Consider the following 27,028-nt stretch of genomic DNA (forward strand, 5'->3'; position numbering starts at 1 on the left):
TACTACATACCTTTTCACCCTCCTTTATCAAGGGCTTCAATTTGTGGTGAACTCCATCCTTTGTCAGAGAGTATGTATTTGCATGACCATCATGTACTCACTTAATAGACCTGAAACTTCAAGTGGAATTTCACTACTACCTTCCTTATCTTTCCTAAGAATCAAAGCATAACACATGCTGATGTTTCATGCCATCCAGAAATTTTCTTCCATCAACAAGACATACCCTCGCACTAATGCATACCTTTTCACCCTACTTTATCAAGGGCTTCAATTTGTGGTGAACTCCATCCTTTGTCAAAGACTATGTATTTGCATAACCATCATGTATAGCATACCTATCAAATTGCCACGGCCTTCCCAACAATAAATGGCAGACATCCATTGGAATGATGTCACAAAGAGCCTCGTCATGGTAACTCCCAATCTTGAACTTTACCAAACATTGCTCACTAACCAGGACCTTATGATCATCTACACCCAAGCAATCCGATAGGGTTGGGGGTGTTTCTCCCTCTTGAGCTTTAGCTTTGAGACTATCTCCTCTTAAACCAAGTTGTCAATGCTTCCACCATCAACAATCACATCACAACATTTACCCTCGCACTTGCACCTAGTACGAAACAAACTCCTCCTTTGTCCAAGTTCAATCTCACCGCTCAGTAAAACCCTTTCATTAACTAGAACCTCTCCTCTTTCTGCATCCTCTGAATGTGATGACTATACATCATCATCCACATGAGCAACCCTTGCTTGACCATTAATTCTCCTATCTGTCCTTCCTTGACGTTGAGGGCATTTGAAGGCCCGATGACCTTCTTCATTACAATGTAAACAGGTACCACAGAAGCCTCCTCTTCCTGAACCTTGTCCACGTACTCTACCTCTTCCTCTCTGATCTCCAAAGTTTTGATCACGAGAGCGGTAGAAACCCTCATTCCTCTGATTTCGGCTAGTAACCACGTCTTCATTTTTCTTCTGGTTGTCATTTCGGCCTCCAAATGACCTGTCACCGCCCCTTCCTCCTTGACTGTGCCCTCTTTGCCTTCCATCGAACTTTTTGTTTGGCTTCTCCTCAACTCGCAAGGGAAACCGGTATGCCTCTTCAATGCTAGTCATTCTAACCAGACTTAATTCCTTCTGAAAGCTAGGTCTTAACCCACTAAGGTAACGAGCAACCTTCTCCTTATTTGCTTCTGCATGCCTCGCCCTAATAAAGGACTCTATAAAATTCCCCTGTGTATTCCTAGACAGATTTTCCTGCTTGCTTTAACCCTTACATCTTCTTGAATAAATCAAGCTCGTAATCAACAGGAATGAACTGCTTCTTTAGTTTGTCCACCATGCGATCTCATCTTGTGATTTTCTCCTTTCCTCTTCTATTTGTTTCCAACTGAATCTCTTGCCACCAGATTTTGGCATGGCCTTTCATTTTGGCCTTCGCAAACTCAACCCTATCAGGGTCCCCAATATCCTCATACTCAAAATATTCCTCCAGCTCATTGATCCAGTCGATCAACTCATCTAGGTGTAGATTTCCTGAAAACATGCTGACATCAATTTTAGGTATTTTTCCAAGCTTAGCAATGGCCCTAAAAAGCCTCTCCACCTACTTTAGGACTTCTTTGTCTCCTTCCCCTTCCTCCCCAATATTTCCTTCTTCATTTTCTTCCTCACTTTCGTCACCTACGGCAGCATTTATCCCTCTACGAATCTCCTCCTATAATATCTGAACTTGTCTCTAGAGGGCTCTAACCTCAGGAGTAACAACTCTGGCCCTTCCACCACGCACCTTTTGTGGAGGCATCTTCTTGTATCAAAACCCACAACCACACAGTCCTGGTGCAAACTGTCTCACAGTTGACGCTCTGTCTACACACTCAGGAAAACCAGCTCTGATACCACTTGATGGGGACACAACCCAAGACAACAATGAACGCAACAAGAAAAGGGAAATATTATTATCAGAAGTGATATGCTACTACATCCAGTACAACAAAAATAGACTCCATGACATGCCCTATGGGCTTACAATGTTATCAGATTCTAGAGAAACCCTTCTCACAGTACCTTCTCCCAAAACTCCGCTTTGGGATTCGTGTTGAATTTGTACTCTCGAATATAGGTCGATTGAGTGATTTGTTTACTTGTGTCTTTTGTTTCTCATCCAACCCTTGTTAGTCTTGATTATGTCATGAAGTTGGTTGTGCCCACACACGAGCACGTGCATTTGACAAAATCTTGCAAGACCTGAACTCCCGGATATAGGCCAGTTGAGGGATTGTTCATTAGTGTTGGGTTGGGAACTTGCATTGCCTCTAGGCACTCATTGTGATATGAGCATGGGTATGTAGGGTAGGCATGTGGAGTGGCTTCTCTCGTTACCCCAGTTGTTTGCTAACAAGTGATAACTAAATTAATAAATAGGTCATAAAACTTAATTCGGATAGGTGAATGCCTATATGTTGTCTCCGAAGGCATGGCATGATGAATTCCTGAAGGATTCGTTCTATGTCGATTGTAGCTTGGACTTTTCGATGCCAAGCAACTTAGACTCCACTTGAGTCCCTACATAGTTGACCCATAGAGTGTCTGACCAGGACCTGTTGTATTTGCATTGTCTCATGATCTTGGTTTCAGTTCTCTTTACTGTCTGACGTGAGTGTTAGCAATGGACGTTTGTTTTATGTGTGTTTGTGGTTGGATCATTATCTCCATCAGCATGGCGAGAGTGGGCCTACGGGTTCCACATGGTTGGGAGGCATAGCTACCTATACCATTGCTAGGGACCGATGTACAGAGATGGTCTATTTCCAGTTGAGACTGATGCTTGATGTTCACTTGGTATTTTGGGTTTCCAGAGTATGTTTCCTTATGATTTATGCTTTAATTGGAATTATGGATATCATGTTTAGATGATGTTAGTTTCATTGATGCATTCCTTTATTATGATGTTTTAGCATATGGTTAGATGATGTGATTCATTACTAGTTGGAGTATCTATGCTTTGTTGGATTAGCATGTTAGTTCTTGTTCTTATGATGTCAATTACGTTTGTAGTAGTAACTCCCTCATAAGACAACTCCAACCATCTAGTTGGCAGTTTGAGATATTACACTCGAGGGATGGTTAGGGCCCCTTGAGGTCTTATGATGCTATTACAATTGGCAGGAATCGAGCACGAGTTTAGTTGTGTTGGTGCTTAGATGTTTATGCTTTCCTTCATTTAATGTTTGGTTTATGCCCATGTATGTGCATTGTGATGTTGCTTCCGCATTATTACATTAGATGTTGTGTATTAGATGTTCGATGTATTTAATCTCTTCTATGCTCTTGAGTGATCATTCCTTGATTTACGTGGATGCGGTACTCCCCGGTGTGGAGGTTTCTTGTTTTTACGCTTCTTCCTTTATTTTTTGGTCATATTGTCAAGTGCTTTCTCACATGGGAAGGACAGTTTCTTGTGTAAGAATGTACTTCCTCACGCAAGCATGTACTTCCTCGAGCAGAGAAGCGAAGTCTCGAGCAACATGTGTAGTTCCTCGCGCACTCCTATGTAGATCCTCATACGAACTAATGCACTCTCTCGCGCATAGTTCCAAAAATCGCCATGAAATCGCCGAAATCGCGATAAGATTCATGGCTCCCGATTTTTTTGGAATCGGAAATCGTTGGTGGCGATTTTTTCGCATGAATCGCCTGAATCGGCGATTCATGGCAAAAATCTTCAAAATCGCCATCGTGAATCTCCAGAAATCGGCCGCGGCAGCAAGGATAGAAAGTTCAATTTTTTAAAAAAAACACATGTTTTATTTGCTTTCTAAGTTGACTTTCCTCTTTGTTATAACCCTAAAGAGCCTTCTATTTGCTTAGTATGAGTAGAAGAGAGGAAGAGTGAGAGAGAAGAAGAGAAAAGAGAATCCATAGGTTTCCAACCGGCAAGAAGGAAGAGCACCAAAGAGATCAGAAGTCCATTTGGGGAGGCCATAAATTGCACTGGGAGCATTAAGGAGTCAATATCAACACTCCTCAACTCATTTGCAAGAGGTAAGTGTTGGTTTTTTTTTTGCATGTTAGTGTAGTATGCATTTTTTGTTAAATTTTTTTAGTGTTCAAACTTCATTTGCAAATCTTGAATGTTTTTTATTTTTAGTTTTACTAAATTGCAAACTAGGGTTTGTTGTTTTGTAGTTTTTGTTTATTAGTTGCAAACTTTGATTTTTTACATGAATTTTTTTATTGCAGCAGCCCTTTGCTTTCATTTTCCAATTTCCACAATGGGTAAAAAAGATGAATGCTGGAAATATAATGAAGAGTTTCCTGGGAGAACCAAATATCAAACAAAATGTATATTTTGCAAAGAAAAAATAAATTCGGGAGGTATTTATAGATTGAAATACCACATTGCTGGCATACCTGGCCATGATGTCACAGTTTGCACTCAACAAACCGCTGAGGCAAAACGCTCTTGTTTAGTGGCATTAGAAAAAATTGAACAAGACAAGTTGACTAAGAAAATGCAACTTGAAGGGTTAAGAGGTATTGGCTCCCGTGCTCCCACATCCGCAACCGCATCTACATCTGCAAGTGCATCTGCATCAGCTTCCGCATCCGTAGGTTGTGTTGGGGAGGGTTCTTCTAGGCCTCCTTTTCATCTTAGTGCTAGTGCTCATGTGAGTGTTAGTGGTAGTCGGTCTCATACTGAGACAGAGTCCAACACCAACCTATTGCGGCCTAGAGTGCGGAAAAGCAGAATGGATAGTTACTTTGTGCCCCGCACTACTCCTGGCTCCCAATCCACGCTTGAGGGCATGGGTTTGAACAAGAAGATTCATGATGCTGCCAGAAAAGAGATTTGCAAATTCTGGTACTTTTGCAACATTCCATTTATTGCAGCCAGGTAATTGATTCTTTTTTCTTTGTTATCTTCAAAGTTAAAGTTAAAAGTAAAAGTAAAACTTTAATTATATCTACTTGTTTTATGATTTTAGTTTTTGACATCTAAATTTCTAATCAATATCATTATCTATTTGTGACAGGACTCCTTATTGGCAGAACATGATAGATGCAGTTGCCATTTGTGGTCCGGGGTTTAAAGCCCCAACTGAGGCTGAGTTGAGTGGATACCTCCTGGAGGAAATGGTTGAGGATATGAGGCATCAGCTTGAGGACAACCGAAAGGAGTGGATCGAAAAGGGTTGCACCATCATGACTGATGGTTGGACAGATAGGAGGGGAAGAACACTCCTCAATTTTCTTGTATCCTGTGGAGGTGATTGATCATTCTACTTTCCTACATACATAATTTTGAATCGTGATTGACTATTTCAAATTTTGATTTGTTGATTGCTAATAGTAATTATAATTCGTTGTTTTGTTACTTGTAGGATATACCATGTTCCTCAAATCCATTGATGCTTCTGCTCATGTAAAAAACGCCACATACTTATGTGAGGTTATTGAGGAAGTTATAGCAGAGGTGGGGGAACAACATGTGGTGCAAGTGGTGACAGATAATGCAGCAAGTTATGTTGCTGCAGGTAAACTTTTAACTTTTTAAGTTTTGAAAATAAATTTATTTGAATTTTGAACTTTTTCTAATTCTAACTTAGAATTTCTAAGTTTCCTAAGTTCTAAGTTCTAACATGTTTGAAATTTGAATTTCTAATTATCTTAAAATTGTTGTAGGCAAACTTTTGATGGAGAGGCACCCCACCATATTTTGGTCCCCTTGTGCAGCACACTGCCTTGACCTCATGTTGGAGGAAATTGGCAAACTTGAGTGGGTCAAGTCATGTGTGGAAAGGGCAAAAAACATATGTAAGTTTATTTATAATCATTCATTTGTCCTTAGCACAATGAGGAAGTACACAGGAGACAAAGAGTTAGCTCGTCCAGGGATCACGAGGTTTGCCTCGAATTTCATCACCTTGCAGTCCTTGTTGACATCAAGGGATGATTTGAGGAGCATGTTTGTTGGGCGGGAGTGGATTTCATCTTCCTATGCTACGACCACTGCAAGGATAGATGTGGTGGATTGCATATTTGATGATGATGGTTTTTGGAAACCTGCTAGAGAAATACTTAAGGTAATTTTATTGCAATTTAACATTTAATATTTTACAGTTTACTATGCTAATTGTTTAATGATTTAGTTTTACCTTATATTATTGAATTATTCTATGTTTAAGTTTTGACTCAAATTTTTGTTTTACTTTATATGTAGGCCACTGAGCCTCTTGTATCTCTCCTACGAACTGCTGATGGGGAGAAGCCCTCTATGGGCTACATATATGAGGGCATGGATAGGGCCAAGGAGGCCATTAGAGCTCAGTATGCAGGAGTGCAGGAGAAGTATGCCCCTATTTGGGACATCATTGATAGGAGATGGCAAAATCAGCTCCACAGACCCATCCATGCAGCAGCTTACTTTTTGAATTCGGCATTTCGTTTCCGTCCTGACTTCAAGGCGGATGAGGAGGTTCTCACCGGATTATATACAGTGATCCAGAGGTTGAGTACTGATGAGGATAGCAGTGCTGCAATTATTGAGCTTGATAAGTTCAATAATAAAGAAGGGCCACTTTTCTCTAGCAGGGTAGCCATAGATGCTCGGGAAACAATACAGCCAGGTAAAAATTAAATAATATATTCAATGTTCATGAATCTAGATTCTAAACTTAAAGTTGATTATGTAATTTTAGAGTTAACTTGTAATTTGTAATTTGTAAATGAGACTAATTATTTTTATTTTCCCTTATTTCAGATAGATGGTGGCAAATGTTTGGGGCCACAACCCCAAAACTTCAAAAAATTGCCATTCGTATTCTGAGTCAGCCAAGCAGCGCTTCTGGATGTGAGCGTAGTTGGTCCATGTTCGAGCACATCCACTCGAAGAGGAGAAACAGGTTGACAGTGCAGAGGTTGAATGATCTTGTCTTCGTTCATTACAACCTCCGTCTTAGGATCAGACAGATTTTGGGCACTGACTCCTCTCCGATCATTCTGGAGGAGATTGATCCAGAATCAGAGTGGCTCACAGAGGTTGTAGATCCAGTCTTCACTGAGGAAGACCGTGCGTGGATTGACCAGGTGGATATAGAGGCTGAGGCAGCTAGAGCACGTTCTTCAGGCATTGGTAGACGCACACGTGCACGCACAGACATAGGCCCTAGCGACATTCGTGAGCCCATCTTATATGCGGGAGATATGGCTCGACAGTCCTCTAGGACCTACATTAGACGCCTTGCTACTAGGCAGACTGGATACTTAGAGGCTGAGGCTGAGGCTGTAGCCGAGCTTGAGGATGATGTTGAGGATGATGATGACTATGAGCCTGAGGCTTGAGCTGGAGCCTTGTTTTTATATTTTGTTTACAGATATTGATACTGAATCATTGATAGACATATGTTTCAAAGTTTCAAACTTTCATGGATCTTCATCTTAGATTCTTACATAAACTTATGATTTGATGTCTTATGGATCATCTTACATACATTCTATGATTTAAATCATTATGATCATTTGATTTCTATTTACTTCAGCTAGCCTACAATTTACATTTTAAAATCTTAGATAACATAGTTACGTATGTGATGGATTTTATGTTTCATGTTTATGTATGTTAAGTTTTAACTTCTATTTGATGATGTTATAGTGTGCTTAAGTTATATTCAATAAAGGGTGCATGAAATAAGTTTTAAATTGTTAAAATCTTTAAATTTAAAGGGTTTTTTCAAATTTGCCGATTCATCGCCGATTCATTGCCAATTCATTGCCGATTCACGATTCGATTCGGCCTTGCCGATTCCGATCCGATTCCGATTCACGTTTCTATGCTCTCGCGCCTGGTAATGCATTATCTCGCACATAGCAATGTAAATTCTCGCGCAAGACTGGAGACCAGTGTTTCCTCGCACAACAAACAATGGCCATTTAGGCTTGGCGAAGGAAAGTTTGGAAGTTGGTTTTGGACACCCTGTTCGGTTTCACACCTTCCTCGTTCAAAACAGATTTTCTATGGGGTTTAAAATATATCATTTAAGTATAAGTATACTTAAGATATATTTTAATATGATGAAGGGCCACACCACGCTGCCAACTCATAACCAAAAATGCAACAATGTGGAGACAAAGACATGACAAAATGCTTCCCAAGCAATTTTATAATACTCGAAAATCCTTACAATATACTCCAAATAAGAGAACTCCAAATTCTTACAAAATGAGAGAGCTTCCTCACTAAGGGCTTCCAACTAACTTGCACACCAAGAGCTTCTACAAGAAGAGCTTATAGTTCCCGAACTTCCATCCAAGAACTTCTACTTTAAGAGCTACACCTTGAGAGCTTGCTTACCAATGTTCATATGGCTTGCTTAAATAGGCACTTCCAACACAAGACATTACAAACACAACCAATGTGGGATAAAAGGTAAATGCAACTACCTTACAACAAATATTAAATTCCCACCCAAATACAACTAAGCACCACCATGTGGCCCAATCAAAAAATTACATTTCCTTTATGGATCACAAAAAATATTAAATGCATGATTTAAGAAACTTTCCACAAGCTTCTAAGATGCCACCTACACACTTCGATAAATGGAATGACAACCATTTTCTTATTTTTTCTATTTACGCCACCTATGAACCTTGAAAATAAAAATTCCTTTTCTCTCCTCTTTTCCTCTTTTTATTATTATTTTTTTTTAATTATTTGTCTTCCTATTTTCGTCACTTTCTCTCTCCTTCATAAATTTTTTTATTATTATTATTTTTTATTTTTTTTATTTTCACATGCAAGATGCTCCTGCTTCAGACTCCCCCGGTAGATAGAAAAGTGTATCCCACACTTTGATGCCAAAGGAAAGACCTACAACCATCTTCATCTTCACCAAAGGTTTCCACCTCAACGGGGACAAGAAAACCAACATGCAAATCTTCCACATCTACATCCACATGTCAAACACCAAAATCTCAACCATCCAATCATCACGCTCACTCTCATGAACAAACTGAAAATAATATTTCATCAACAGACCCTCGTTCACATCAACAACTAGTGAATCCACACCAACAACAACAAACTCCATACCAACAACAATATGTAACTCCTCAGCAACATATGCCAAACTCACAATACCAGCTGTCTCATTGTTCACAACAAGATGCTCTGCAACATACAAATCATCACCAACAGCAACTAGATCATCCACGACCGAGTGCTCCACAATCTCCATGTCAAACTCAACCAACTAATCATGAAAACCAATCTCCATCACAACATCAACAAGGTTAGGAACATCTTCAGCAACAACCTCAAGTTGCTCTACAGGTTCTGTATCAGACTCCACAAAATGATCAACAAAATCAACTTCTTTCACCTCAACCTTGCGATGCCATCTTATCTCTCGAACAATTCTCTTAACCGGCCAAACAACTCTCTTCTGGATCAGTAGACTCCAACTCCACAAACGCTCACGGAATTCCTTCCTCACCCCATCCCTAACTCAATCAGCCAAGCTAGCTTCAAACCGAGCAGTCATCTCAAAAAACCTTGTCATGTCCCCATTTTGGAGGCAATTTGATATAATTAATTTAATTAATTAGGTTGTCCAAAATAATGAATATTTTATGAGGATGACTAATTAATTATTTTAATTAAATAAATAAGTGGTATTAAGTTAATTATTTATAAAGTTATCAAATAAATAAATATTAAAAGGTAACTTTATATTTAATTAATTTAATAAAGTGACTTGAATTATGAAATATTTTATAAAGCCACTTTATAAAAAAATCAAGAGTTCCCCTTTTGAGTACATACATGGACTTTGTAAAAGGAAAAAAAAAGAAGTAATATTAAAACATGTATTATCCCACATTGGCAAGACGGAAGCGTGGAGCGAGGAAGGGATTAAAAGAAAGAGGATAGCTCTCATTTATTCAAGCTTGAAAATATCAAAGAAATTGGGAAATTTTTTGGAGATTATGTCTCAATAGTTTGGAGGACGAAATCCCTTCAAGCTGGAAATCTTGACGCCATTGAAAGATATGGTCTTGAGATTCAACATAGTAGCAGTCCGAAAAAGCGAAACCAAAAAAGCAGGCTGAAAAAGCGGATACGAAAAAGCAGAACCGAAAAAGCAGTCCGCAAAAGCAATCCGTAAAAGCAATTCAATAAGCGGAACCAAAAAAGCAGGCTGAAAAAGCGGGTACGAAAAAGCAGGCCGAAAAAGCAGTTCGTAAAAAGCAAAGCAAAAGGGGCAGCATTGAAGGAAATTATTACAGCCATCTACAACCAGGTTCTTTTGTTAGTATTGTTTTTTAGGGTGTTATAAACTTTCAGCTGTAAGTGTGCATTATACCAGCATTATCATTTTGTAATCCATGTAAATGCCAAAGTCTTGGCCATATTTCATGAGCATTGTATTTTTTCATTGCAATTAAGAAGATAATAGTTGTTGGTGTCATTTAAGAAATTTAATATCATTATTTAGCAGCTAGTTAGTTTGCATACCAACTGTTTGTAAAAATGTCAGTTGGCTGTAGGTGTTCATTTCTCATGCTTAGCTCATATATATGCACTGAATATTGTCAAAATTCGTAGCACACTCATGTTAGGTCATTGTGTAGTCCATTGTAGTCTTCTAGCACAAGATTCTCATTGATGCAAATTGAAAAAAAAGCCATTTGAAACTAGCTGAAATACTAGAACAGTCATACGTCCCTTGCATGTGAATTGTTTGATGAAATTCCTTGAGCTTTCATCAGCATTTTTGAAGGGCAGATTTGAGGAGGGTTATTACAGTGGTATCAGAGCTTGCCTGCAAAGTGTTTGACGAAATGTCAAACCATTGAAGTATAAAGATTTTGGTGTTTGAAGAAATTATAACCTATTGGGGTTATTACAAACCTCCTCTCTACCACATCACGGAGATTCAAAATCATCTCAGGGTCCAATCCTCTTGGAGCCATCTGCCAAGGTCTTCATAAACCCTCTGCAACAAATCCTTCCCATGCTCCTTCTGACAACCTTGAATTGTTTGCAAGTCAAATCGCAACCTACCACCTTGCATGAACAATCAGGAACCACATCACAAGTCCAGGACCACGGATCTGTAATCCACAAGCTCTCTACAATCATGCCTCAACAAGTTCAATCTTCCATCTCCGCATCCATCAACTCATCTACAAGCCTTCAAATCAAGACCAACTCAAATCTACTTCTCCAACCCAAGTCCTAGTGCAAATTGCCTCAGCTTCGGCGATCTGTCTACACACTTAGGAACTCCTGCTCTGATACCACTTGATGAAGGGCCCCACCACCCTACCAACTCATAACCAAAAAATGCAACAATATGGAGACAAAGAGATGACAAAATGCTTCCCAAGCACTTGAAAATCCTTACAATATACTCCAAATAAGAGAACTCCAAATTCTTACAATATGAGAGAGCTTCCTCACTAAGGGCTTCCAACTAACTTGCACACCAAGAGCTTCTACAAGAAGAGCTTACACTTCCCGAACTTCCACCCAAGAACTTCTACTTCAAGAGCTACACCTTGAGAGCTTGCTTACCAATGTTCATATGACTTGCTTAAATAGGCACTTCCAACCCAAAACATTAAAAACACAACCAATGTGGGATAAAAGGTAAATGCAACTACCTTACAACAAATATTAAATTCCCACCCAAATACAACTAAGCACCACCATGTGGCCCAATTAAAAAATTACATTTCCTTTATGGATCACAACAAATATTAAATGCATGATTTAAGAAACTTTCCACAAGCTTCTAAGATGCCACCTACACACTTCGATAAATGGAATGACAACTATTTTCTTATTTTTTTTCTATTTATGCCACCTATGCACCTTGAAAATAGAAATTCCTTTTCTCTCCTCTTTTCCTCTTTTTATTATTTTTTTTTTAAATTATTTGTCTTTCTATTTTCATCACTTTCTCTCTCCTCCACAATTTTTTATTTTTTATTTTTTTAAATTTTCCCATGCAAGATGCTCCTGCATCATAATATATGCAATGAATCATTTGAGATAGGTTCAAAACCTCTCCTGGTTAAGATAAAGATTCTAGGAAGTTTCAGGGCTTCGAAAATTTAGACTCAGCCAAATTTCAAGGCTTCAGGATTTCAAACTTAGCAAAATTTCAGGAGTCAGCATTTATCTTTCCGCATGGTGTTTAGTAGATGAGTGGTTGTAACTTTGAGCCCTCGTCTTCTGCATTACCGTTGTTGGTCTCTGCTTGAGATTCTTGATTATGATATGTTTGGTGTTTATGGACTTGTATGTCTAACCATCCTAGGATTTTTTACTTTGAGTTTGAAAGAGAAGATCCCCTTGGTATATTCTCATGATTCATGTGATCTTTGGTTTGTGAGTTGCGGTTTAGAGCTTGGAAATCTTTGGAAGTAGTTGTAAGTCTTTTGCTGGTGTAGGTGAGCATGTGAGTCTTGCCATGTTCCCTATTCTTATCACCTTGTTTTGATGCTTCACTCTTGCACTCGGTTACTTTATGCTTTTGTTAAGTATCTTATCTTAAGAAAGAAATTATCAAGTGCATGTTTTATCCTTGGGTTCCAAGGATCTCCGGGTAGGGCCTTACACTATATAACAAGCCATGCCATTATAATAACATATATTATATATTGATTGAACACTCAAGACATAGCTGAAGCATTATAGACTCAACACTCAATGATGATCTCAATATTTATAAAAGGATTGTGGGACCACAATTAGGGTGTCATCGTATCTGCTCAAGAACCAAGACATCGAGGCTATAACCAATTACACAAGATATAAATAGAGTTTCTTAGCAAGTGTGAAACCAAAAGGGAATTACATATGTTAGATCAATTCCACCTATAATACGTTGAATGTAGAGAGGATAGGGGCCAAACCGACTCTTGGTGAAGGTATGTGGGAGGTAAGATGTTTATCAATGCATTCCATTTTTATGAATGAGTACGAATATATATATATATATATATATATAATAATTTATCAATCTAATTATGGGTTATCACTCATAAACTCTTTTGTGTGGGTACATGGATTGCATGGAGATTAAGTGAATCCCTAGTGTGGGGTATGAGAGATGTTAGGATCTCCATCTGAAATAATTAAGGTAATAAGCAATTGTTTTCAATTACAATTATAATGTCAATGGAATGAATGAGAGGATATTGATGTGCAAATAAATATATATTATCTTGAGTATTTTATTTATTTAATCACTATTTACATTTCTATTACAAGAGTTATTGCCTTGATTTTTATATTTTTTGAGAATGTTCTTATAGGAAAAGGAGGGAGATTGAGATTCAGAGGGACCCTGACATTTCATTAAGAAGGCAATCTTAAAAGAGAGGGAGCAGATAGAGGATATGATTCACTCAACCATCAATGATCTCGATCATATTGATTCAGAAGGAGTAAACCATGTTGAGATGGATTCTCCAGTGATCAATAAATTGTAGTAGTCAAGAGGACTGTAATTCATGAATATACCTCGTGACTATGACTTTAATGGGCCTGCCCCTTGTGTACATCATGAGGAAGTGGCAACTTCCAAATGATGTCACTTGTACTTGCAAAAGCTATTGTAAGGTGACGATCTTACAATAACTTGTATTATGAGATCAAACAAATTGAGTATATGGTGAATGTCTTGCATCTCAACATTTTGGAAGGCCATTACTCAAAGTATTTGGTGAATATCATTGATATTCTAGGAGGCCAATACTCTTGATATCAAATGTGATATCAAAACCTTTTTGAGTACTTGGTGAATATCATTGATATTCTGGAACGCCAATACTCTTGATATCAGATGTGATATCAAAATATTTTGAGTACTTGGTAAATATCATTGATATTCTGGAAGGCCAATACTCTTGATATCAGATGTGATATCAAACCTTATTTGAGTACTTGGTGAATATGATGTGTTGATATTCTGGAACACCAATACTCATGATATTGAATGTGATATCAAATGGTGGAAAACTTCTAAGATATCCTTAGAATGTCATTCCTAAAATTACCAATGGTGTAAATCTGTCTTGAGTTTATCCTCCCTAACTAAAAGGGAGTGTTGATGTTTGATAGCTTATGTCGGATAAACATATATATAATTACGAGATATAAATATATGAGAGATTAATATTATAGTAATATATATATATATATATATATATATATATATATATATATATATATATATATATATATATTATTATGTTAATTATCTGATTAACAAATAGACATGTCCCATGAAGGGACACGTCTATTCATTGCCTATTCTCAATATAAATCTAATAGGATGTTGCATGCATTTGGAGCACACATATAACACAAAAATGGCAGTGCTTAGTAAATTTGCAGCAATCATGGAAAACCAACATGAAGAACCACAATTCTTTGATTAAAAAATAACAAAAAACCTTGTCTTTCACCACTCCATAACGCACATTTACATACAACAGGATGCCTTTTGGTTTAATTAATGTCAGTGCCAACAATCAAAGGGCAATGAATCTTTCTTTCGGTGACCTAAGAAACAAAATCATTGTTATCTACTTGGACCATCTCATTGTCTTTTCAAAGAAGAGAGGAGATCATGTGTATCACTTGGAATGTGTACTTCACAGATGCATAACGCAAGGCAGATCATTGATACCACTCAGCACTTTTGGACCCTTAACAGATTTCTTCTTCATGCTCGCCCTAGTGCGCTTTCTTGGACCAGCAACTTGACCTCCAGCAATATCAGCCTCCTGATCAATATCCATCACAAATTTGTCCCTTTGGATACCTTCCAGCATAGTATAAAGACTTTTGAGATTTTCAATGGAAGCCTTCAAACCTTCGTGACTATGATGGAGAATGCTTCTCAGCATCGCTTCATTCTTGTTCATCTTTTGGGGAAGACTCTGCATTTAAAACTCATGTTCAAGCACTTAAGAGAATTTTCAAGTATTTAAAAGGAACAGTAAATTATGGCTTGTGGTATCCTAGTTGTTCTGGTTTTTCATTAACAGCATACACTGATTTAAATTGAGGTGGTTCAGTTGACGACAAGAAAAGCACTAGTGGTGGTGCCTTTTTCCTTGCTGGCTGCCTTGTTTCATGGTTGTGCAAAAAACAATCCTGCACTTTTTTATCCACAGCCGAAGCCGAGTATATTGCAGCAACGTCATGTTGCACACAGGTAATATGGATGAAACACACTTTGCTTGACTTCAAAGTTATATGTGTTGATCCTATCCCTATCTATTGTGACAATATCAGCACCACTGACATTTCAAAGTACCCTGTTATGCACTCACGCACTACGCATATTCCAATCAAATTTCATTTTTTGAAGGAGCAAGTTGCTAACCAAATTTTCAAGCTTGAATATGTTTGAACTAAAGAACAGCTAGCCGATATTTTTACCAAAACCTTACCCCAGGATCACTTTGAATATTATAGACACAGGCTGAGAGTTCTTCTAGCCCACTGAATGGCCTAGTCTCAAGGGGAGTTTCTAAACGCTTTATCTTTTACCCCATTATTTCAGTCTTGTATTATTTCGCTTCATGAACATTGATGTCAAAGGGAGAGTAGTAACATTCAGGAAGAGCTATATTAGTTTGCCATCAATGAAAAATAGGGGGAGATTGTCAGTAATTTCCTTGATGAGTTTGTTGGCATATGACTGCTTAGTTGACAAAGTTTGTTTGATGACATGGTGTCTTCCACATGGCAAGTAGCATAAGCACTATATGACAAACTTGTGTACAGTGGAAGTAATGTGTGTTTGCATGTTTGATGGAGTGTAAATTAATAAGTAACAGCTTAGCTTATACATCACTCTGTCTGCAAACAACTCATTATTATTAGAAGGATGTCATTTTTACTGCAGGCTACAGAAGATGTCGTGTATGCCTGCAACTGCTTTGTAACGTGTAACTATGGGTATATAACAAGTGGCAAAATAAAGTGACAAGAGACGTTGAACGTGTTAGAATTGTATTGGGCTCTTTTCCAGTTAAAATTGATGAGCTTTCATTGCGATGCCCAGAATGATTAAATACTGATATTCTATGTGTGACCAAGACTGAGGGTGTTGAAACGTTGAAAGAAATGACATGCAAACAAGTGTTTATCGCAACAAAGATAACCATTCACATAGAGGAACCCCCGTTCAGACACAGATAACATTTGCATTTCCTAACCACTGCAAAAAATGGATAGAAGAGATGGACAAGTGTTTCTGAGGCTGTGAGGAATCTTCTTATTATGCGAACTGGTTTTGTTTCCTATGTTTTTTCCTGATTGTGAGAACTGGTATTGTTGCCTACGTTTTTCAGAAAGAGTTGAGCAATGATTATATAGATGTGGAGGAAGTCAAAAAGAAAGTTGATTATGACAATCTCAAGTGATAACAGAGCTTTGTATGTTAGCTTTCGCAGAAAACAGTGTGGGTGTTCTCATTGACTGTGTTGAAGGTATTAGAATAGTTGTGAAATAGAAGCAAAATGGTGATGGGCTAAATGAAGTTGTATCTATATCTATTAAGGTCGGAAAATATGTAGTATTGTTTTCAAATGATGTATTCAGATGATCTTTGATGATGTTTGGTAACATCAGTCGGATAATCCTGACTATATATAATTATATATGAGATATAATTACATATAAGTTTATTGTATGAGAGATTAATATAATAATTCTATGTGTGTGTGTGTTATTATATTAATTTTCAATTTCAACGAATAGACCTGTCCCATGAAGGGACATGTCTCTTCCTAGTCTATGCTCAATATAAATATGAGAGGATGCTGCATTTGAAAAACACAGAACAGAACAGGCAGTTTATTAAATGAGAGAAATTAATATAATAATTATGTGTGTGTGTGTTATTATATTAATTTCAATTTCAACGAATAGACATGTCCCATGAAACATGTCTCTTCCTAGTCTATGCTCAATATAAATATGAGAGGATGCTGCATTTGAAAAACACAAAACAGAACAGACAGTTTATTATATAAGAGAAATTAATATAATAATTATGTGTGTGTGTGTGTGTTATTATATTATTTTTCAATTTCAACGAATAGACATGTCCCATGAAGGGACATGTCCCTTCCTAGTCTATGCTCAATATAAATATGAGACGATGTTGCATTTGAAAAACACAGAACAGAACAGGCAGCACTATTACATTTGTAGCAATCTTGAAAAACCAAAATGGTATCAGAGTCACACTGCAAATGTAGAAAATGGAGATTAACTTGATAACGGGAAAACTTTTGCATTCAGAAAATGGCCTCCAGTGGTTCACTGTAGACAAGCTGGATTGACACAACATTGAATGCACTATTTATTGTTGTTGCCGCTGAGGGAAGCGAACAACAAAGGAAGAGCAACTTCTTAATTCACAACATGTCACGACAGGAGTTTATTTATGTTTGGGGAACGCAGAGCACCATTTGAAAGGACGTAAAATGATAAAGGACGTCATTGGGGAAACCTCTCAATTATAGGACAGGCAATAAGCGCATTGAGTCTTGCATGTCCAATAAGGGAAAGGATAAGATAGCACATTCAAAATGCCACTGATCACGTAGTAGAGATCAATTAAGGAGAGTAAAAAATTATTGCAAGCTCTCTGCAGGAGTAAAGGATCTTGCAGGCCCCATGAAAAAGAGGCAATGTTATCACCAACACTGTCGATGGCAGAAAAATGAAAGAGACATTTCAGGAAACGAAAGAGATATTGGAGGCTACTGACTTAATTGTTATGTATATAGAAATTGTATCGTAACCCATTAAATGGAAGAACGAACCCATTAAGGTGACATCTTAACCGCTACACAAAGATATTGTTATAAATATGGTTGTGTATAAAAGCAGAGAGTGGAAAAGATGCATCTCGTGATAAATATCAGAAAGGAAGGTAGAAAGAAAATATAATGCAGCAAGCCTTTGATTCAACCCATAAACACATGGTGTACCAAACATACTTATCCATTTTCCGAATACTTGCAAATGGAAATACCACCAAGTGGAAAGGTGGATAATTGTATGTATATGATCGGCAGCCACTACCATACAACATCGCACACTGATATCGTGATGTGAAAATATTGACTTTGAAAAAATGGTGTGAGGGATGTTGAGCAGCGAGGGAAACACATCATCCAATATATTCGGATTGAGTGTCATTTCTACAGAAGCAACCGTTCTCCAACTTACTTATGAAAATTTGCACTGACTGAGCACATTCAGCCGTGGACAGGAAGCGAAGAAGAATTTATTAGAAGATGCAGAATGTGAGATTTCATATTAGCAGGTTGTGAGCATAAGAGTGTGTTCAGATCAGGGTAACCAACCAAAGCTGTTGGATATTTAGACTGGTGTATGTTTGTGTTGATACTCAAAAAACATCTGGTTTAGTTTTGCATAAGAATCGGTTTCCCGTAGACTACTCATAGACAGAAGAGGCTGAATCAACAATATTTAAGTATCTCAAACTTAATAAGTGACTGGGATTGTCTACAATTGACCAATGAAAAAGGGGAGCATATATTGTGACAAAAGTTAAAAGGAAAAAGAAGGTGCTCCTCAGATTAAAAACAATCATCAATTTTAGTCTCAAAAGTGGGACAACCTGTATATAGCAGCTTGTGGTGTTTGGGGATGGAAAACTTCAAGCATGACAATCAAATTACATTGGACAGAAACCCTCGAAAAATAAATTAAGCGGAGTGGTAAATTTTAATATTACAAAAAATGTATTAATTGAAGATATGCCTACATGTCATCAGTGGGAAGTATGTACGTGGAAACATACACATGTATATTCAGTAGGCACTAAATATGTTTTAAAATATACATTACATTCAGATAGTGGGTCCGCCACGTGGGAAAGGAGGGCCCGCAACAAAGACTCAACAATATACATGGTCATCAGAAATATGAGGGAGCAATTTGGTATTGTACCAATTATTAAAGGGAAATGTGATGTTATATCAACTTAGATATAAGTGCAAAGTCATTCCATTGGAATGGACATCCTAGGAAGATTTTATGATCCTAAATATGAGTAATTCAAGTGCTTCATGAAAAGAAGCCATTTGTAGAGATAGCGCTTCCAAAGGATATTAATTGAGATAAGTATTTGTTTTATTATTTTATTGTAATGTCCCGAGTATTAGGTTAGTTTGGGAACATGATGACTGCAAGAAATTGGTAAGTTCATAATAAATCTAAATGAGTATTTCATAACTTTAATAAGCTATCTCATTTTAAATGATTAACATTTGTAATGAATGTTCTCCATAAAGTTGATGGGTTGTACTATGACATACGCAATGAATGCCCTCCACCAAGTTATACTTGGATTGTTCCGTGACATTCATAATGAATGCCCTCCACCAAATTATACTTAGACCGTTCCATGACATTCACAATGAATGCCCTCCACCAAGTTATACTTGGATCATTCTCCACCAAGTGCACTCAGATCATATTACGACATTCATACAGAATATCCTCCATTAAACATAGTTTGGATGATACTATGACATTCTTAAGGAATGCCCTCCAAGTATAATTTGGATCATGCCATGACACTCAACGAATGTCCTCCACCAAGTTTACTTGGACCATAAAATTTATATTTAATATTCTATAAATTTATTCCAATTTAAAATAATATATTAATTGTTTATTCATAAGAACTATATGCTTCATAAACAAATATATTATGTGGGAGGTAACTTGGGTTCGAATTCGCCTAACATATGAAACTAATTAATTACAATAAATAACAATAATTAATCTAGGCTTCAATCGTTTACCGATCAAAAAAAAAAACAATTTCTTATTGTGTTTATAATATTATTAATAATAATATATTTGATATTGTTATTAATATTAAATAAACTTGTAATATTTATTTTAACCATTAATAAAGATAAAGAAGAACAATTTGTCTTGTAAAAAAAATATTGTTTCTATTAGTTATCAACTCAATCTATTTGATATTATATCCCTTAAAACATATATTTTAATTCTTTTACAAATGATTAATCTTTGGTACGTTTCCCTATATTATAGGTATAAATATAAACATATAATAATTATTATTCATAATTTATTTTATTTTGATTATTGTTTATTATTACATATCATAATTAGTGTTTCAAGTAGGGGATACGACATTTATCTTGAGATCTATCTATATTTATTTTTGTAGTTAATCTCTTATTTGTATTCCTACGCGTACTATATGAGTTATTTCCCTTGATCTTTTCCTTTGAGAATGTTACTACAAGAAAAGAGAAACCAAGATTCACAGGGGAGCTTAAGATTTCATTAGAGGTAACCTTGAAAGAGAGGGAGTAGATAGAAGCTATGGTTCAGTCAACCTTCAGTGATCTCAGTCATATTGATTCAAAGGGATTAAACCATGTTGAGATGGATTCTCCAATGATCAACTAATTGTAACAGTCAAGAGGACTATGATTCAAATATACCTCATGACTATGTGATTTTAATGGGCCTATCCCTTGTGTACATCATGAGAAAGTGACGACTTCCAAATGATGTCACTTGTATTTACAGAAGTTATTAAAAGGTAACAATCTTAGAATCACTTAATTTTCTATTGTGATGGATATCTTATGATGTCTATGCAGATCATGATAAATTATACTTTGCATGGTGGATGTTTATATAGTAAGCATTATGAGAATACATGTGCACATACCTTATAAACATTTTTTGAGTACATGGTGAATGTTATGCAAATTGTTGTTCTAGAGGGCCATTACACAAAGTACTTGGTAAAGATCATGCGACATAATGTTCTAGAAGGCCATTACTCACAATTCTTGGTGAGCATTTTGCATCTCAACATTCTAGAAGGCCATTACTCAAAGTATTTGTTGAATATCATTGATATTTTGGGAGACCAATACTAATGATATCAGATGTTACAGCAAAACGTTTTGAGTACTTGGTGAATATCAAATGTCCATATTTTGGGAGACCAATACTCATGATAATAGATGTGATATCAAACCTTATCTGAGTACTTGGTGAATATCATGTGCTGATATTCTAGAAGACAAATGCTCATGATATCAAATGTATATTCTGGAAGACCAATACTCATGATATCAAATGTGATATCAAAATGGTGGATATCTTCTAATCAAAGATATCCTCAAAATTTGTCATTCTAATATTACCAATAGTGTAACATATGTCTTATGTTTATCCACCCTAGGGAGTGTTGATGTTTGGTAGCTTCAATTGGATAAACCTGTGATTATATATAATTATATATGAGATATAATTACATATGAGATATAAGTCTATTATATAAGAGAAATTAATATAAGAATTTTATATATGATTATATTTGTTACTATAGCAATTATCAATTTCAACGAATAGACATGTCCCATGAAGGGACGCGTCTCTTCTTATCCTATGCTCAATATAAATATGAGAGAATGTTGCATTTGAAAAACACAGACCAGAACAAGCAGTGCTATTACATTTGTAGGCATCCTGGAAAACCAACAATCTTGGATGCAGTTGTGCATTAGAGTAGAGGTGTCAATGGATGTAATCTTTGCATGAAGAGACACAATCTTAACTAACCTTGTTGTGATTGAAGAAGTATGATCAATTCTTGTTGGGAGTGCGAGGGTGCCTCTAGTCTAAAACTTTGTTAAGTATTTTGTTGTTTCTATGTGCTTCTAACTCTTTTCAAAGAAGCATAGAATCATGTATTATTGTGTGAGTATTGGGTGGTTGTAGCCATCTTCTATTGAGTTGATATTCTAGCAGGTTGACACATGAATTGTACTAGGGAGTTGAAGCTCTTGTTGTATTGGGTTGCAACCAATAACTAACTGATCGGTGAATAGTGATTTTTATTCAAAAGGGTTTCCACGTGATAAATTTGTGTCACTGTCTCAATTTTTTGAACCTGTACATTTAAAGATTAAAATACTAATTCACCCCTCCCCCTTTCAGTATTTTTGTGTTCATAACTGCCTACTGAATTGGAAATCTTAAGTTGCGCCAACTCCTTAAAATTGAGGTTTAGATCTTTCTTGTCAAAGTGGCCTATCAACCTCCCTGTGGATTCGGCATAGGATGTTATTTTATCATGGTCAAGGGTGAACATTCCATGATGCAACCATTCTCAAGTGATCACTTCCAAATGAAGCATAGCAAATTTGATTGCCCTATCCTCCAACGTCTAGTTAAGCTAGAAATGTGTGCCCACCTTTTGTACCCATGCCCATGTGGATATTGATCCAAACGATCAAAGGATGAAAGATTTACCTTGCCTAACATCTGCTTGCGCTCATTATTGTAGTGGCCAAAATTGTTGTCACCTTAATATCTCATTCGTAGATCAACATAATACTTGAAGAATATGTCTCCTACAAAGGCCTGTTCGTCCACTCTTGGCCTTAGCTACTCTTGCATTTCCTTGAATGTGGGCTCTTGCTCTCAACGAGTTGCTTTGGTTGTCAGCAAAAATGTGGTCATCAATGGTTGAGAGCGTGAATGTTGAGGGTTTTCTCTCCCCATGACAAAATGATCATCATGTCCATGTTGTTCTCCACTCGTCTTGCCTTCCACCAACCTCCGCAACATTTCTTCCATGACTCATCATTCTTCTACTTTGAACGTGGTGTCATTGAGTTGCACTTGGCTCCTAGTTAGCTCTCTTCACAATTCCATGACTTTAGCAATAGGGTGCTTGGGTTCCCCTATTCTATTGGCAGAACAGTATCTCCTTTTGGTGTATACTTTAAGTGCCTTATGCATCCACGACCCAACAAGCTAGTAGAATCACCAACTTTAATACCATTGTAATGTTCCCAACCTAAACGATTAGCCAACTACCAAAGTACTTGCATGAATATAGGTTGGGTGAGTGTCGTATTGTGAATGTTAGAAGTACAATTCGTACGATGTATAGCACAAGACCATACTACAAAGAGCAAGTCGAATGGAGTACGGTAATGTCATCATCAATCCTCCTTATTTCATGTTTGCACAGCTAAGATGGTTTGTACTGTAGAAATAATAGAGTTTGTATGGCAAGGTATGTAGTTTGTACAGTAGAGGGTGAAGTTAGTCCTAAAGGATCAGATTACTAAGAGGGGGGTTGATTCATTAATCAACCACATAATCATCTTTTCCACCTTTTAAACCTTTAACTAATAAATAACTTAACAATGGCACATGAAAGCATTCATCACATGAGCACATCCACAAAGTTGGCACGAAGATTTTGGTATCATAGAAACCAAACTTGGGTCAAAACAATGGTGGGGATTTATACCCACAAATTGTGTGCTCTTCTGAAGCACTCCCTGTTAGGAGTTACAAAGACATTGTTAGGTGTCACCCTATTAGAGAATTTAGCTCTAGCCCTATAAGGAGCTTTACCCTGTTAGAGATAGCCTTGTCAAAAGACTTTGAACACTTGCTAAATTGTCACTCTATTAAAGGATTTACAAGAAGGCCCTGTTAGGTTCCACCCGGTTAAGAGGTCTTGATTGTTGTAACTATTAGGGAACAACAAAAAGAATGATTTGTGTAATAGCAATACCTCTGCCTAATCGGATCCACTAAAGCTCAAACTCATTTCTTCTCACACTTGACTTCTTCCTGGTTGGATTGCACCTTGCACTTCTTCAACACACTTTCTTGACTACGATCAACAACACAAATTGCTCACTCTTCACTTGTATATATTGATTTTCCATTTCCACCGCCTTAACCAAACCCTAAACATGTTATTGGTTGAAATTCAATTATCTTGCTCAGATTCAACCGCCTTAAGACAATATCATATGCCCTAAGACATATTTACATGATCACACCAACTAATTCATAGAATTTTGTACCTGAGGTCAAACCAATTTTGACCAACAAATTGCTTCTATACTATTCTCCATATGTTGCCTTCGATCAATGTTGTTAGAGTTTTAGGTGACTCTACAACACCCCCAAGATCAAATGGAAGACCAACATAACTTCTACGAGAGGTTGGCGAGACAATTGCATTAAAATACAAGAATGCTTTTATTGATTATGGACTTGATTGACATCTAATGGATTGATTAAAATGTACATAATGGACCTCCTTATATAGGAAAGACGATAAGAGACAATGACAAGGAGAAGATAACCTATCACCTACACAAGGTGGAATCACATGTCTACCAAAGGTGGATCATCCTCCACTATGCAATGTGATGGAACCTCAAATTTTTGCAAAATTAAGGCCTCCATTTATATACTATCTTTTCACTCAATTTTACCAACATATGTTGACAAAAGCTGAAGTCTGAAATCTCTTAGTGTGAATTTTGTGATGCACTCTCAAGTAGATCCTGGAATATTTGGGTATCATCCAGAAGTAGCACAACCACAAGGTTATTCATTCGCCCTTGATAGGTTTTATAAGGTCAGAAATGATTGATGGAATGACAGTGTCATACAGATAGCTTTCAAACAGATCTCAAATTGGAGATATGCCATAGTATTTGTCAGAGGATCCTAAATTAGTAAAGCTGGAAGTTACCAATCAAATTTGTCATAGGACCAAACAAATCCCAAGAGTCTAATGCTTGTGAATAGCTATTGCGAATAGCAAGCAGCGGTAAAGCAAAGTGAAAGATGCATATATTCTACCTATTATTATTGATTCAAAAATCATATAAAAGATCAAAGGAGGGTTTATGCACAGCCTGGCATATAATGAAAATTGGACACTATAATGATGTGCAAGAAAAGAATACATTTCAGTTACCTATGCATGATATTGGAATCACTAATGCAGATGGTGCTACGCTCTGCTTGTCTCAGAAATTTCAAGATCTTGAATGCAATCAAAATAATAATATTCTGATTGTATCATTCTGGTCGGTAACTATGTTAAGCCTGGGACCTTGCAGGATGGTATTAATTCTTATATGGTAAAACGTCAGTGCATAGATGAAGTGTTGTATATATCGCAAGATTGAAATGTTACGTTTGTTGAAGGCATTGTTCTCTGTTGGCATCATACATGGGGATTTGAGGCCTGACAACTTACTTATTCGCCACAATAGTGATGAATTCTACAAAGAATGTAATCCAACAATGATGATAGGGTGCAATAATGTTGATAGTGTTTCCAAGGATTCATCATTTTTGAAGTGCGGCTTATAAGGTTATAATTTGTGCAAACTATCAAATCAATCTTGTTCCTCTATGGCAGCGAAAATGTACAGGTCGAATGACATGTTGCAGGTTTTTAGAGGATCATGTGCATGGAGGCTCCAGCATTGATTCTTCACCAACCCGCTTGTATTTTGTGCTATGTGATTAATAGTGTAATTTTGATGGTCTTCATGCGCAGGTGTTGCTTCAGATTAGAGGATGAAGAATCATTGTGGAGAGATAAATTTTGAACTAAGCAACCAAAGCGAATACAGAAGGGAGGACGCAGATATATGGAAGACGATTGATATGGTATGTTTGCTGTGCGATTAAGGAGAAGGATTGCACGAGCTTGGAACATGGAGGCTCGAGGCATATTCCAAATTAATGTGATTTTTTTTTTAAAAATGGGAGACACATCGTCATTTTTTCCATTATAGTATGGAAGGCTCTGAGGTTTTCCTCTAATAATTTCAATTGCCTATTAAATTTATTTAGTCCTGAAGCGGTTGGGATTATTGGATAAATAAAATTTGTTATCTTCAAAAATTATATGATTAGGTGCCGAATGGGTATGTCTGTTCACTCATGCACCTTTTCATTGTTTATAAATATAGATGTAAAAAACCAAGTGAGACACAATATTCAAATTTTCATACTTGGACCTTTTCTTAGCCTATCTTATGATATAATATATTTTCTCATTGGCAAAGGAGTAACCTGTTGAACCAAGCCTGTGGATGGCGGATTTTTGAGTCAATCTCATTTGGTCCTGATATATTTGCTGTGGATAGATCATCCTTAGGGAGTGTCTCTACTTATAATTTTTCAAGCATAATCTATAAGCGCATTTATTTTATTTGCATTAGAGTTTAACTCGTTATTAAATTGTGTCCTTTATAAATGTCTTTTATTTATATTTTATAAATATTTTAATGTTCGGATAAGTGGACGAGATCATTATTGCATTTTAAATTTGATAAACATAAATATTGTGAAATAATTTATTGTTTCTGTATTTATGTCTAATTTGTCTCAGTAAGAGTTAAAGTGCATTTTAGACTTATTTAAAATTGCATTTAAATTTGATCCATCGCGTCTGATTATTAAAATTGTTTATAATTTAAATATATTAGATTTTATAAAGTTGTACGTTTCAATTGATAATTTTGACTCTATTGCCCATTTAATTAAGCACTGGTCTTTTGCTCTTAATTCATAATCCATATGCTGACAAATGTCTTACTTTTTTCCTTTGAGGAATAAATATATTCATCTCTCGTTTTAATTTATATCTATACTTTATTTAAAATGTTATCTCCATCATTTATTCTTGTTCTCAGTTCATAAATCGCAAGTTTAAAGGTTTTTCTATATTTCTTGCCACTTGGAAAACATTTATTGTGTTTGCATCCTAATTGATCTGTTTTAAGTGTCTTGGATATAAGTGTTTCGTCCAAGATTAGGTATACCCGCCTCGGTTTTGCAGAGCCGAAAGTGTAGGGAACTCAAACTTTGTTGTTAAGTTCCGTCAAGTTGGCCTTAACCAGTTGGATATCCCAGCATCGAGCAGGCAAGGCTCGTAGGATTCCAATTTGCGTTTTTGGGAACCAACACAATGAAGTATGTGTGATGATGAGGATGATAATGTGATATATGCACTAAAAGTGGATTGAGATAACAACTATGATCACCTAGAGTGGAATTCTCCTAGACCATGTGCTTAATTGAGGTGCAAACTCTTAGATGTCTCAATGA

At 36.6% G+C, this 27,028-nt stretch overlaps 2 protein-coding genes across 3 annotated transcripts in view; one reads left to right on the forward strand and one right to left on the reverse strand.

Moving 5' to 3' along the window:
* The window catches only part of LOC149528527 (uncharacterized), a 109,031-nt gene that overhangs the window by 21,022 nt on the left and 60,981 nt on the right, over window positions 1-27,028 (reverse strand). The gene's annotated exons all lie outside the window — the stretch shown is intronic.
* On the forward strand, window positions 3,743-7,460 carry LOC149528528 (uncharacterized). The gene is made up of 5 exons (XM_089811928.1): window positions 3,743-5,272; window positions 5,388-5,540; window positions 5,689-6,089; window positions 6,227-6,632; window positions 6,767-7,460. The coding sequence occupies exons 1-5, from the start codon at window positions 5,059-5,061 to the stop codon at window positions 7,345-7,347; spliced, it is 1,755 nt and encodes a 584-aa protein (XP_089668054.1). The 5' UTR covers window positions 3,743-5,058; the 3' UTR covers window positions 7,348-7,460.

This window comes from Cupressus sempervirens, chromosome 11 (assembly GCF_028749045.1).
Source record: "Cupressus sempervirens isolate cs-2001-9-10 chromosome 11, ASM2874904v1, whole genome shotgun sequence".
In the NCBI taxonomy this organism is placed as follows: Eukaryota; Viridiplantae; Streptophyta; class Pinopsida; order Cupressales; family Cupressaceae; genus Cupressus; species Cupressus sempervirens.